Genomic DNA, 11897 nt, shown 5'->3' on the forward strand with positions numbered 1-11897 from the left:
TTAGGTGGAAGTGGGTCCATTTATTTCAACAGGTTTTGCTCATCACTATCTATATCAATATCTATAAATGTCCCCTTTCTTGACACTTATCTTTTAATTAAATGTACTCCAGTCAGATTTTATCTAACGCTACCCACAATTATTCTCATGTCATGATGGTATATCTTTAGCACATAGGGGTGTTGAATCCATGTGAAATGTGTGACTAATGTACTGTACAGTTTGAGGAGGTTGACTGCTAGTGTACCAGACTCAGACCGTCTTGAAGAGTCCAGACATGATGTAGTCTGTGTGGTTTCCATCGATGAGGCCGTTGCCGTTGCTATGAATGAACCAGCAGGGGATGTTCTCTCCATTCTTCACATCCCAGCGGAAGTCCCTCTGCCAGCCCCTGTGGAAACACAGCAAGGAGGAGAGACAATGATGAGAAAAGTGTGTGTATGTACTGCATGTGTGTGTGTGTGTGTAAACATCTACCTAGTCACTGTAAGCTCCTGTCCCTTCACTAGCATGGTGGCATCTGGTTTCTCTGGCACCTCTCCTGGACGCATGTCTTTCACCTCAAACTGCACGCCATGGTAAAACTGACCTGCATGGGGACAATACAAAACATTTTAATTGATCAACCAAACAGACAATTGTCCAATATAATGCAGAGGCCGTGGACGCTGGGGGAGAGGAGGTGGAGGTCCTAAGAGGAGGTGGCTGTCCTACCTAGAAGGCCAGGGACTCTGGGGGAGAGGAGGTGGCGGTCCTAAGAGGAGGTGGCTGTCCTACCTAGAAGGCCAGGGACTCTGGGGGAGAGGAGGTGGCGGTCCTAAGAGGTGGTGGCTGTCCTACCTAGAAGGCCAGGGACTCTGGGGGAGAGGAGGTGGCGGTCCTAAGAGGAGGTGGCTGTCCTACCTAGAAGGCCAGGGACTCTGGGGGAGAAGAGGTGGCTGTCCTACCTAGAAGGCCGTGGACACTGGGGGATAAGAGGTGGCTGTCCAGGGTATAGAATCCCAGATAGTCCTGGTGGTAGGGGTGCTGCTTCCACACCTTGTGTAGGATGACCACAAACCGGACCGAGTCCCTGAGGGTGACAGTCAAGCTGCGGTCTTTGGTCACCTGCAGGTCCATACTGTAGGAGGGAGAGAGGCAGAGGGAGGTGGTTTAACCACGACCACAGAATAAAACGTTAGATGCCCCTTCAACCTTATGTGGTAGAGGGGTTGCATTACAGGTAGAAACTCTGGTCACCAATAACTTATAGGAGTTATATGGAAGCCAGAACGGCAAAATCAGAATGGGTAAGGGTGCTTACTTGGCTCCCTTGAGAGAGGCGGTGTCTGACCAGAAGAGCTTGGCCTGCTTGCCATCCTGGGACACAGTGATGTCATGAGTGGTCACCTCCAGTCTCACCCCCAGCCCCTGGTGAATGATGCCAAAGCGACCAAAGTAGGTGTTCACTTTGCCATCAGGGGCCACTTTCTTATCCCCAATGGTCTGGCCATTGACCAAAATACCTGCAAGGCAGCATGGGATTGAGGCAAGCTGTTGATATAGATTTGATATGTGTTATTTATTTGATAAAACAAGTGGCATGTTTTGATTTCATGCCTTCAAAAGACGCATTACTGTCAAAGGTTGGTCAATTTCAAATAATGTCTACTTTCTCCATATTCACCTGCCAGTTGGTCTCTCACTAGGTTGAAGATGGTACCAGGCCTGTCGTCTATGTTGAAGCACAGTGCATCCTCCTGCTCTGGCAACTCAATCATGAAATGAGGGTCTCCATCCACTGCAGAGCCATCAACAGATAGATCCAGTTTTTACATTTGATTTGGTTGAGGCTAAGCCCATCCAAACTTTGGATCACTATATTATTGTCTGTGCGTGACAGCATGGTGGGCATTGAAAATACTAAATATAAATATAACATTTCTGTAGTCATTTTTGGGACAACAGTCAAATTTTGTAGTCAATCCAGAAGTAACCCATGTCTGACAAGAGTGTCACTCTGAATGAAGGGGGACTCACCAAAGTTTGTAGGTGAGATCCTGCTGTGCGTCCAGGCGTTGCTCATCAGCTGGGGTACAAAATGACCTGAAAATCACGCCAAGATGTCAGATGCCAAATAAAGTTTTCCACATTCAAAGTGGTAAAATGCATTTGATGGTGTCAGCTTTCCATGTCATAAATCCAGGTGATCCACTATAATGACATAGAAAGCCATTTCGTTGAAGGATCCAGTCATGTCCATTCATGTCAGGTGCTTACCAAATCTCTGGGCTTTCTGCCTTTCATCTGTCAAACAGTAGCAGGAGAAAAACAGTCAGACACACACATTTGACAATCGATGCAAGGATTTCCATAACCACTGAGATAAACATGTCAGATAAGACACGCCAGATGTACTGGTTGTCTCCCCCTGCCCCTGCCCCTCTCCCAACCCACTGGGTCACATACCCTCGGTCAGCTTGTCGGCGATGAGGGGGCCCTCTGGCTCCTCGTCAGTCTCAGGTTTGGTGACCACCATGGAGGTAAGGGGGGTGACGAAGCTGTACTGCAGGGACATCTCCAGAGCCTGGGCAGTGGCATTTCCCTTCTCCTCCGCAGTACCAGTCTCTCTGACAATAAAAACATAGGACGAATGGTGTTATTGCATTAGGTTAGGATTAGAGGTTAGGTTCGGTTTAACTTGGGTTAGGTTTGGTTTAACTTACACCGCAGGGCAGAAAATAATGGAATATTTATGAACTGAGTTCCTTTAATATACCCAGTTCCATTCATTAGATCCCAAAGCTAAGCTCTCATCCACCAGTGATGCTAATAATGCTTAAACACAATTCAGTTCATTCACCAGACATCAGTAATAGCAGTTAGCTGATCACACAGACCTCTTGCTTAACAGTTCTTGGATGGTGAGGTAAGCCCAAAGACGCTCAGTGTAGTCCCCAAATATGTACTCCTGCTCAGGGTACAGTATGTCCCACTCCTGGGCACTGGCCTGGCCTTTGACAATAAAGTCCTCCTCAAACTAAAAAGAGAGTGAGGGAGTGAGAGAGAAAGAAGAGAAAGAGGTATTAGACACAGAGAAGGAGTGAGAGAGAAGCATTAGTTGGGTTGAGCATTGTCCAATACTTGAGTCGCAATGCCCTTCAGGTGCAAAGAAAATATCATCTTTCTAAGCTCAGTATCCGGGTGGTGTGTTGTGTCGTGCCTGTCTGTTCCTCACCCCATGTGCAAACACCTCCACCAGGAAGTTATCCAGGCTATAGTCAGTGAGCCGGCCAGCTACCACGATCTCTGAGCCGTTGAACAGCTGCTTGTAGTGACTGGTGGTCAGAGAGTTCACCAGGTTGTCAGGGTAACGCAGGTCCACCTCGGAGAGGAGGGGGCTGGCCACTTCCTCATAGAAACCCTGGGACACAAATGCACACATCACCAAGTCATTTGTCTATTGCAATTTTTGACAGTACATGATCAATAATGCCAAAACGTAGGATCAATATAAGACCTCGACCTACATAGTTTCGTCTGTCCTGTGACGCTCCCCATAAGTGATATGGTCAAACCAGAAAGACACAGAAAAGTGACTATTGTGATATTTGGGACAGAGCCCTGGTCCACACCTGAAGCTGGACGGTGGCATCAGAGCCCTCATAGATCCTTCGGGCCAGTCCCTTGTTCTGTCTAGACATCACATCCAGAAAGGAGTAGTCCACATCATCCCCAAAGCCCAGACAGAACAGAGTCATGTTCCCACCCATAGCAAGAAGGACATTCTCCTGAATATGTGGTACAGAAGACTCTCCTGTACACAAACACAAATGGCATGTACCATGACCTTACTGGCTGGATCTAATATAGAGCAATAAATCAGATGGCTACTTCAACGTTAAAATGGCAGTCCCAACCAAATAAGTAAGATCAGAAGGGAAGGAAACCTGTACGCACCTGAGTTGGGCATTCCATCTGTCATTAAGATAACCATAGACACACTCCTCTCCGGGACCTTCTTGTCTCGTTTGCCTTTCATTATCATGTCCACAGCTTTCATCACAGCATCATTTATATTAGTGGCTAAAAGGAGAACACCAAAAATCAATCCAGGTGTAATCAAAAATAAATATTTGATAGACATAATTTTGTAACATAAATGCACCTCACTCAGTTTTATCATACTGCTTGCCCAAGTGTTGTACTGCCATAGTTTTACTACTAAAGTCCTAATGACAGAAACATCATTAATGATCTATCTCTGTATGTCACCCTGTTCCCATTAAGCACATAATGACTCACCTCCCAAATCAGTTATTCCCTGGATAAATTGTTGGGCTTCAGACACATTTTCCTTGGTGGCCTTGGTAAGAGATTCCTTCCATGTTGAGATGCTAGAGTCAAATAGGACAATGCCGAAATAGTCGTCCTCAGCCAGGTCATTCAGGATGGCCAGCATAGCATCCTTTGTCTACGAGGGATCAAAGGCTCTCAGGTCAATCTGAACATGAACTACAATTACAGCACTGCAACCAAGTGATATGTTTCCTGCATCCTTCTCTCTTTCATCTTCTCTGATCTTTCTTTCATTCATTCTCTCAGACACACGGTTTCTCTCTTACCTGCTTCATTTTGATTCCTCTCATTGACCCACTCCTATCGATCACAAACACCACATTTTTGGAACTCGGGGTAAGTCCGAAGGCGCAAAGAAGTGCACAAAGTACCCATTAACTATCTGAAAAATACATACAATGAATATCATTATGACATGAACACCCTGAATTGATGGAATTGACCCCAATACTTATTCTAAATTATATTCAACACAGCTGACTTGGATGTCACCGATGGTCTCAGCTCGGTTCACGTCATATTTGATGAAGAAATCCCCGTCAATCAGGGTGCCTTCACAACCCAGGCACTTCCTCTGCTGGTCCAGTGTTGGGCAGAATGAGATGTGTGCCTGAGTGAGTGAGGGCAATACAGTTAAACACAAAACAACACAGACAAATAGTATTCATCTCTTTCGGATGATATGTTCCACATGCAGTTGTTTCATAGAACAGAAGCGCATCATATACCTTTTTGTCGCTGACTGTTTTCTCCACCAGGGGAGAAGCTCGTTGGAGATGAAGGTTCCATAGGCCTCCAGGAAGTCAATGCCCTGGGGTTCATAGATATCTGCCACAATCTGTCACAGAGACATGAACAGGACTAATGAGACACAGGACTGAGGAGTCAAGATGATGACAAGATGTTTTGGGGTATAGGGTGTAAACATCTACAGACCTCAAAGTGCTGAACCAGCTGCTTGGGTTTGACCCGGGTCATGATCTCGTATTGGCCCAGTTTACGCTGAAGCAACTCTTCGTGGGTCAAAATGAAGGTGACGTTACTATTGGCCGCGATGTTCACAGATACAGTGAACTTCTCCATCTTCCTCCCTGATGCCCTAGAGTACACAAACACGGGCCCAGTAGGAGGGCAATCACATTTGAAACAAAACACACAAACACAGGCCCAGTAGGAGGGCAATCACATTGAAACAAAACACACAAACACAGGCCCAGTAGGAGGGCAATCACATTTGAAACAAAACACACAAACACAGGCCCAGTAGGAGGGCAATCACAATTGAAACAAAACACACAAACACAGGCCCAGTAGGAGGGCAATCACATTTGAAACAAAACACACAAACACAGGCCCAGTAGGAGGGCAATCACATTTGAAACAAAACACAGGCTGTGATGAAAGAGAATAGGAGTGCTTGGTGTAATGGAAAAACTTTTGTACCCTCCTCATTGCCCTGGTCCACTCACCTGACCAGTCCTGCAGTCTGCCCTGTGGAAACAGCTTTCTGATACTGCTTCTTGGCTTTCTCCTTCTCCTTCACCTCGCCCGTGTACGTCTGACCCTCTATTTCCCTGAGATACACAAACACAGTCATTCAAACAAACACACAGAAACACATATATCTGCATACGTATATCTGCCCTCACACGCAGATATACACACATACAAACACACACATACACACACAGCGCAGAGTAACAGTCCTATGGATTGGTGTTATCATTTCTAGACATAACGTGGCTTCTACACATGCCATGGGTGCTGACTGACATGCTGAAGTTGGTGATGAAGGCGGTCTTGGGCAGATCCACCTCGAAGAACACTTCCTGAGAGGAGTTGGCCTTGTTCAGAGCACTGGAGGTTATGACCGTGTGAGCAAAACGAGAAGCGACCTTACAGTCCACCTTTACACTGTACACCTCCACCTGAGAGAGTAAGAGAGAAAGTAAGAGAGAGAGAGAGGATGAGAGACAGGGAGAGAAAGAAAGAAGAAAGAAACAGAAGGGTTTTGAAATGTTTGCTTGACTGTCTTGACTGTCTTATGTGCCTATAAAACGTTCACACACTTTCTCAAAATGTATTTTCCTGTTACAGCTGAATAGTGTGAAGTAAGCTGCATTGACTACAAGATTACTGCCAAAACAAATGATTACCGCTGTACTCTTGTGAAAAACATTAACTCAGTGTTTCCAGTAGAAAGACTAGATGAGTCAATCTGGGTGAGCAAAGGCACGTATTTCTAGTGTTGAATATAGTGGTGGCGATGCAGGATCATCACAAATAGAACGTAAATATTGTGATTTCCTTACCTCCGCATTATCTGTACTTCTTTTCTGTAAAAAAATTAATAATAACATTTAGACACAGTATTATAAAAAAAAGTTTCTTACAGAGCACACTGTACGACTTAGACATGTTTTACTTTTCAAGTGGCTGAAACTTCTAGGTGCCAATGATACTGTTGTATTTACAGAAATAGAGAGTAGTTTAACCGTGGCAAAGAGCAAAGGATTTCCTCAAATATTTACTCAACCACGTTCTCAAAGATCTGTTTTTGGGATAATACAAATAACAATATATTCATCAGGTATCATCAGATGCACCACTGGGTGGTCAAGAGTAGAAGTCTGACGGATTCTGCAACAGATTCCTGTTTTGGATTTGTGTCAGACAGGTTTATGTCGATGCTGAGCTACCTTTAGTAGCCGTGTAGCACCATCAGAGCCCTGGGATACAAAAGCACAAGGGAGAAGTTTGAATTTAGGGTCAGAATGTCAAACTAATTTAACACCTCATAGTCTAATTCATTGTAAAGCATAAACATATTGGCATGAATAAAAATGGATTAATGTACACAGGCGCATGCACAGACACCCACACCCACATACACGAAAGCAGACCAGTTAGGAATCAAAGTAGAGATGTGTTGACAGAAAAGTAGAAACGGTACAGATACACATCAAGTTAATAGAGTAACAGTAGAGTATATCAGGAGGGGTGAGATGTAGTAACAGAACAGTATAGCAGGAGGGGTGAGATGTAGTAACAGAACAGTATAGCAGGAGGGGTGAGATGTAGTAACAGTAGATTATAGCAGGAGGGGTGAGATATAGTAACAGTAGAGTATAGTAGGAGGGGTGAGATGTAGTAACAGTAGATTATAGCAGGAGGGGTGAGATGATTATAGCAGGAGGGGTAAGATATAGTAACAGTAGAGTATAGTAGGAGGGGTGAGATGTAGTAACAGTAGATTATAGCAGGAGGGGTGAGATGCAGTAACAGGACAGTAAAGCAGGAGGGGAGAGATGTAGTAACAGTAGATTATAGCAGGAGGGGTGAGATGTAGTAACAGTAGATTATAGCAGGAGGGGAGAGAGTAGTAACAGTAGATTATAACAGGAGGGGAGAGATGGAGTAACAGCTGATTATAGCAGGAGGGGTGAGATGTAGTAACAGGACAGTATAGCAGGAGGGGAGAGATGTAATAACAGTAGAATATAGCAGGAGGGGAGAGATGTAGTAACAGCAGATTATAGCAGGAGGGAGAGATGTAGTAACAGGACAGTATAGCAGGAGGGGTGAGATGTAGTAACAGGACAGTATAGCAGGAGGGGAGAGATGTAGTAACAGGACAGTATAGCAGGAGGGAGAGATGTAGTAACAGGACAGTATAGCAGGATGGGTGAGATGTAGTAACAGGACAGTATAGCAGGAGGGGTGAGATGTAATAACAGGACTGTATAGCAGGAGGGGAGAGATGTAATAACAATAGATTATAGCAGGAGGGGAGAGATGTAGTAACAGTAGAGTATAGCAGGAGGGGAGAGATGTAGTAACAGGACAGTATAGCAGGAGGGGAGATATGTAGTAACAGTAGATTATAGCAGGAGGGGAGAGATGTAGTAACAGGACAGTATAGCAGGAGGGGAGATGTAGTAAGTAGTAGTAGAGTATAGCAGGAGGGGAGATATGTAGTAGGTAGAGTATAGCAGGAGGGGAGATATGTAGAGTAGTAGAGTATAGGAGGGGAGATATGAGTAGTAGAGTATAGCAGGAGGGAGATATGAGAGTAGTAGAGTAACAGGAGGGAGATATGTAGTAGTAGTAGAGTATAGCAGGAGGGAGATATGTAGTAGTAGTAGAGTATAGCAGGAGGGGAGATATGTAGTAGTAGGATAGCAGGAGGGAGATATGTAGTAGTAGTAGAGTATAGCAGGAGGGGAGATATGTAGTAGTAGTAGAGTATAGCAGGAGGGAGATATGTAGTAGTAGTAGAGTATAGCAGGAGGGGAGATATGTAGTAGTAGTAGAGTATAGCAGGAGGGAGATATGTAAGTAGTAGAGTATAGCAGTATAGCAGGAGGGGAGATATGTAGTAGTAGTAGTATAGCAGGAGTAGATGTATAGCAGGAGGGGAGATATGTAGTAGTAGTATAGCAGGAGGGGAGTAGTAGTAGTAGTAGTAGAGTATAGCAGGAGGGAGAGATGTAGTAGTAGTAGAGTATAGCAGGAGGGAGAGATGTAGTAGTAAGTATAGCAGGAGGGGAGATGTAGTAGTAGTAGAGTATAGCAGGAGGGGGAGAGTATAGTAGAGTATAGTAGTAGTAGAGTATAGCAGGAGGGGAGATATGTAGTAGTAGTAGAGTATAGCAGGAGGGAGATATGTAGTAGTAGTAGAGTATAGCAGGAGGGGAGATATGTAGTAGTAGTAGAGTATAGCAGGAGGGGAGATATGTAGTAGTAGTAGAGTATAGCAGGAGGGAGATATGTAGTAGTAGTAGAGTATAGCAGGAGTATAGCAGGAGATATGTAGTAGTAGTAGAGTATAGCAGGAGGGAGATATGTAGTAGTAGTAGAGTATAGCAGGAGGGGAGATATGTAGTAGTAGTAGAGTATAGCAGGAGGGGAGATATGTAGTAGTAGTAGAGTATAGCAGGAGGGAGATATGTAGTAGTAGTAGAGTATAGCAGGAGGGGAGATATGTAGTAGTAGTAGAGTATAGCAGGAGGGGAGATATGTAGTAGTAGTAGAGTATAGCAGGAGGGGAGATATGTAGTAGTAGTAGAGTATAGCAGGAGGAGATATGTAGTAGTAGTAGAGTATAGCAGGAGGGAGATATGTAGTAGTAGTAGAGTATAGCAGGAGGGAGATATGTAGTAGTAGTAGAGTATAGCAGGAGGGGAGATATGTAGTAGTAGTAGAGTATAGCAGGAGGGGAGATATGTAGTAGTAGTAGAGTATAGCAGGAGGGAGATATGTAGTAGTAGTAGAGTATAGCAGGAGGGGAGATATGTAGTAGTAGTAGAGTATAGCAGGAGGGAGATATGTAGTAGTAGTAGAGTATAGCAGGAGGGGAGATATGTAGTAGTAGTAGAGTATAGCAGGAGGGGAGATATGTAGTAGTAGTATAGCAGGAGGGGAGATATGTAGTAGTAGTAGAGTATAGCAGGAGGGGAGATATGTAGTAGTAGTAGAGTATAGCAGGAGGGGAGATATGTAGTAGTAGTAGTAGTATAGCAGGAGGGGAGATATGTAGTAGTAGTAGAGTATAGCAGGAGGGGAGATATGTAGTAGTAGTAGAGTATAGCAGGAGGGGAGATATGTAGTAGTAGTAGAGTATAGCAGGGGGAGATATGTAGTAGTAGAGTATAGCAGGAGGGGAGATATGTAGTAGTAGAGTATAGCAGGAGGGAGATATGTAGTAGTAGTAGAGTATAGCAGGAGGGAGATATGTAGTAGTAGTAGAGTATAGCAGGAGGGGAGATATGTAGTAGTAGTAGTAGTAGAGTATAGCAGGAGGGGAGATATGTAGTAGTAGTAGAGTATAGCAGGAGGGGAAAGATGTTTCTGTAAATTTTTCTTAAGGGAAAATCAAGTCTGACATTTCAAAGTGGAAATTGTAAACTTCCGAAGCCTTTTAAAACCTCACAAACAATACAAGTTTAACATGTCCTGCAGTGCAGTAAGTCCTCCTGCAACAGGGGGATCAAATTGAGAACCTGCATCTTTATAGTAACAATGGAGAGTCACCTGTGGTGTGGAATCATCCTGTGAGATAACCAGAGCTCCATGCGACAGAGCCGGGAGAAAGACACATCCCAATAGCAGCAGCACAGTCCACACTCCAGACATGACCAAACTGCAGCTGAACACCGACTTCACTGCTTAGAAAACTCAACCCTTTCCTACTGCCCAGCTCAAAGCAGAAGTGTCAGAGTGTGTGCGTTTGTCTGCTTTTATACTGGCGCAATGACCAGAAGACATGACCTCAGCGTGGCAGGAGGCCCGAGGTGTGTGTAGGTCTGTGTTCTTGTATGCCTCTAGGGATTTGTGTCAGCGTGTTTACATATATTTGTTTGTCTGTCCACATAGCCTACTCTCTCTACCTACTGTAGTATAAAAAAAAAGCAACTGAACATTTGAGGTTACTTTTTATTCTGACTGCGTGGAATCTGGTAAGCACAAAAAGTAAATAAGTTTGTTTTTGTAAGAGCTGTTATTCAACAAGTATGGACTTGATTCTATCGGTCAATACAACACCAGGATACTACAAACACTCCTTGTCCAATTTTTGTTAGTTCTGTTGCCAAACCAAGTTTCTGAGAAGGCTCTATCCTAATTGGTCAGTGGAGTGGCCTTTGACCAGAGTAGTTTTTGCCTCTCCACTCTGTGAATATTCCTTTGCGTGCCAATGGGCTATTCCCAGAATACATTGCAATTCAGCAAAACTAAAATCAATACACACCGAAGTCCTGTATTCACCACCCATTCCTGTCCTTCTCTTTGGCTCACACATTGCTCCCACTGGTACAGTATTGTATGTGTGTTCCTGTTCTCACTCATTACCAGAGAAGTCTGTACATACATGTACAGCAGGTATATGTTCCCTCACTGAGGGTTGATTGCAAAATGCTAAGAAAAGTTGTAATTTTGCTGACTCATGGAGGGTAGAGCTGGAGATACATATACTTGGACCACCATATCAATGAGGGCTCTGTGTGCCCAATACTGAAGCCTCATTCAGACCAGAGGGGTATACCAATAATCTTGCTAGATGTACTCAAAGCTTTTCGGAATTGAGCTAGTTTCAGTTAGTTACACAATCCAGATCAGGCTTCATCCATGTTACGAAGGTAGATATTGATCGTGCACCCGCCACACTTGTAACTGTGTGTGCATGTCACACATGGCTAATCGAATGCCAAACTCTTCATTGAGACAATGCTGAAACATAAATTCCTGGCCGAGTCAGTGACCCGTTTTTTTATTGATGCTGAAATCAAAATGAAAGAATAATATGCAAATTCATCAGGCTTTGATGTGAAATGGCCTAGTAGAAGTGCTGTCTTTCTTCACAAATTGTTAATTTGGTGTGCTTATCAATGCACAAGTCCCTTTTCTCCCCCCACTACTCAGTGGCGTGTATTCATGGGTGCCAAGAGAAACCAGTGTTCCGCAAAAAAACATAAAATAATGCATATTTTGTCTCTCAGTGTTTCATCATTTTCCTTCAATTCGAAAGCATCCGAGCGATCTAAACAGCACCCATCTGTCTC

The 11897-nt window shown here is 44.1% G+C and overlaps 1 protein-coding gene across 1 annotated transcript; it reads right to left on the reverse strand.

Annotated features, from left to right (window-relative positions):
* LOC112254418 (inter-alpha-trypsin inhibitor heavy chain H3) lies at positions 1 to 10560 on the reverse strand. The gene is given in 24 exon segments (XM_042324333.1): positions 1 to 391; positions 478 to 589; positions 948 to 1120; positions 1304 to 1505; positions 1667 to 1780; positions 2020 to 2085; positions 2260 to 2286; positions 2449 to 2609; positions 2880 to 3019; positions 3218 to 3403; positions 3615 to 3796; positions 3940 to 4065; positions 4285 to 4453; positions 4605 to 4663; positions 4666 to 4720; positions 4820 to 4948; positions 5067 to 5098; positions 5101 to 5176; positions 5275 to 5437; positions 5808 to 5912; positions 6112 to 6266; positions 6651 to 6674; positions 7038 to 7067; positions 10372 to 10560. Coding segments are annotated over 24 exon segments (2727 nt in total). The 5' UTR covers positions 10474 to 10560; the 3' UTR covers positions 1 to 252.
* Between the last annotated feature and the right edge of the window lie 1337 nt (positions 10561 to 11897).

Source organism: Oncorhynchus tshawytscha, linkage group LG07 (assembly GCF_018296145.1).
Source record: "Oncorhynchus tshawytscha isolate Ot180627B linkage group LG07, Otsh_v2.0, whole genome shotgun sequence".
Lineage (NCBI taxonomy): Eukaryota > Metazoa > Chordata > Actinopteri > Salmoniformes > Salmonidae > Oncorhynchus > Oncorhynchus tshawytscha.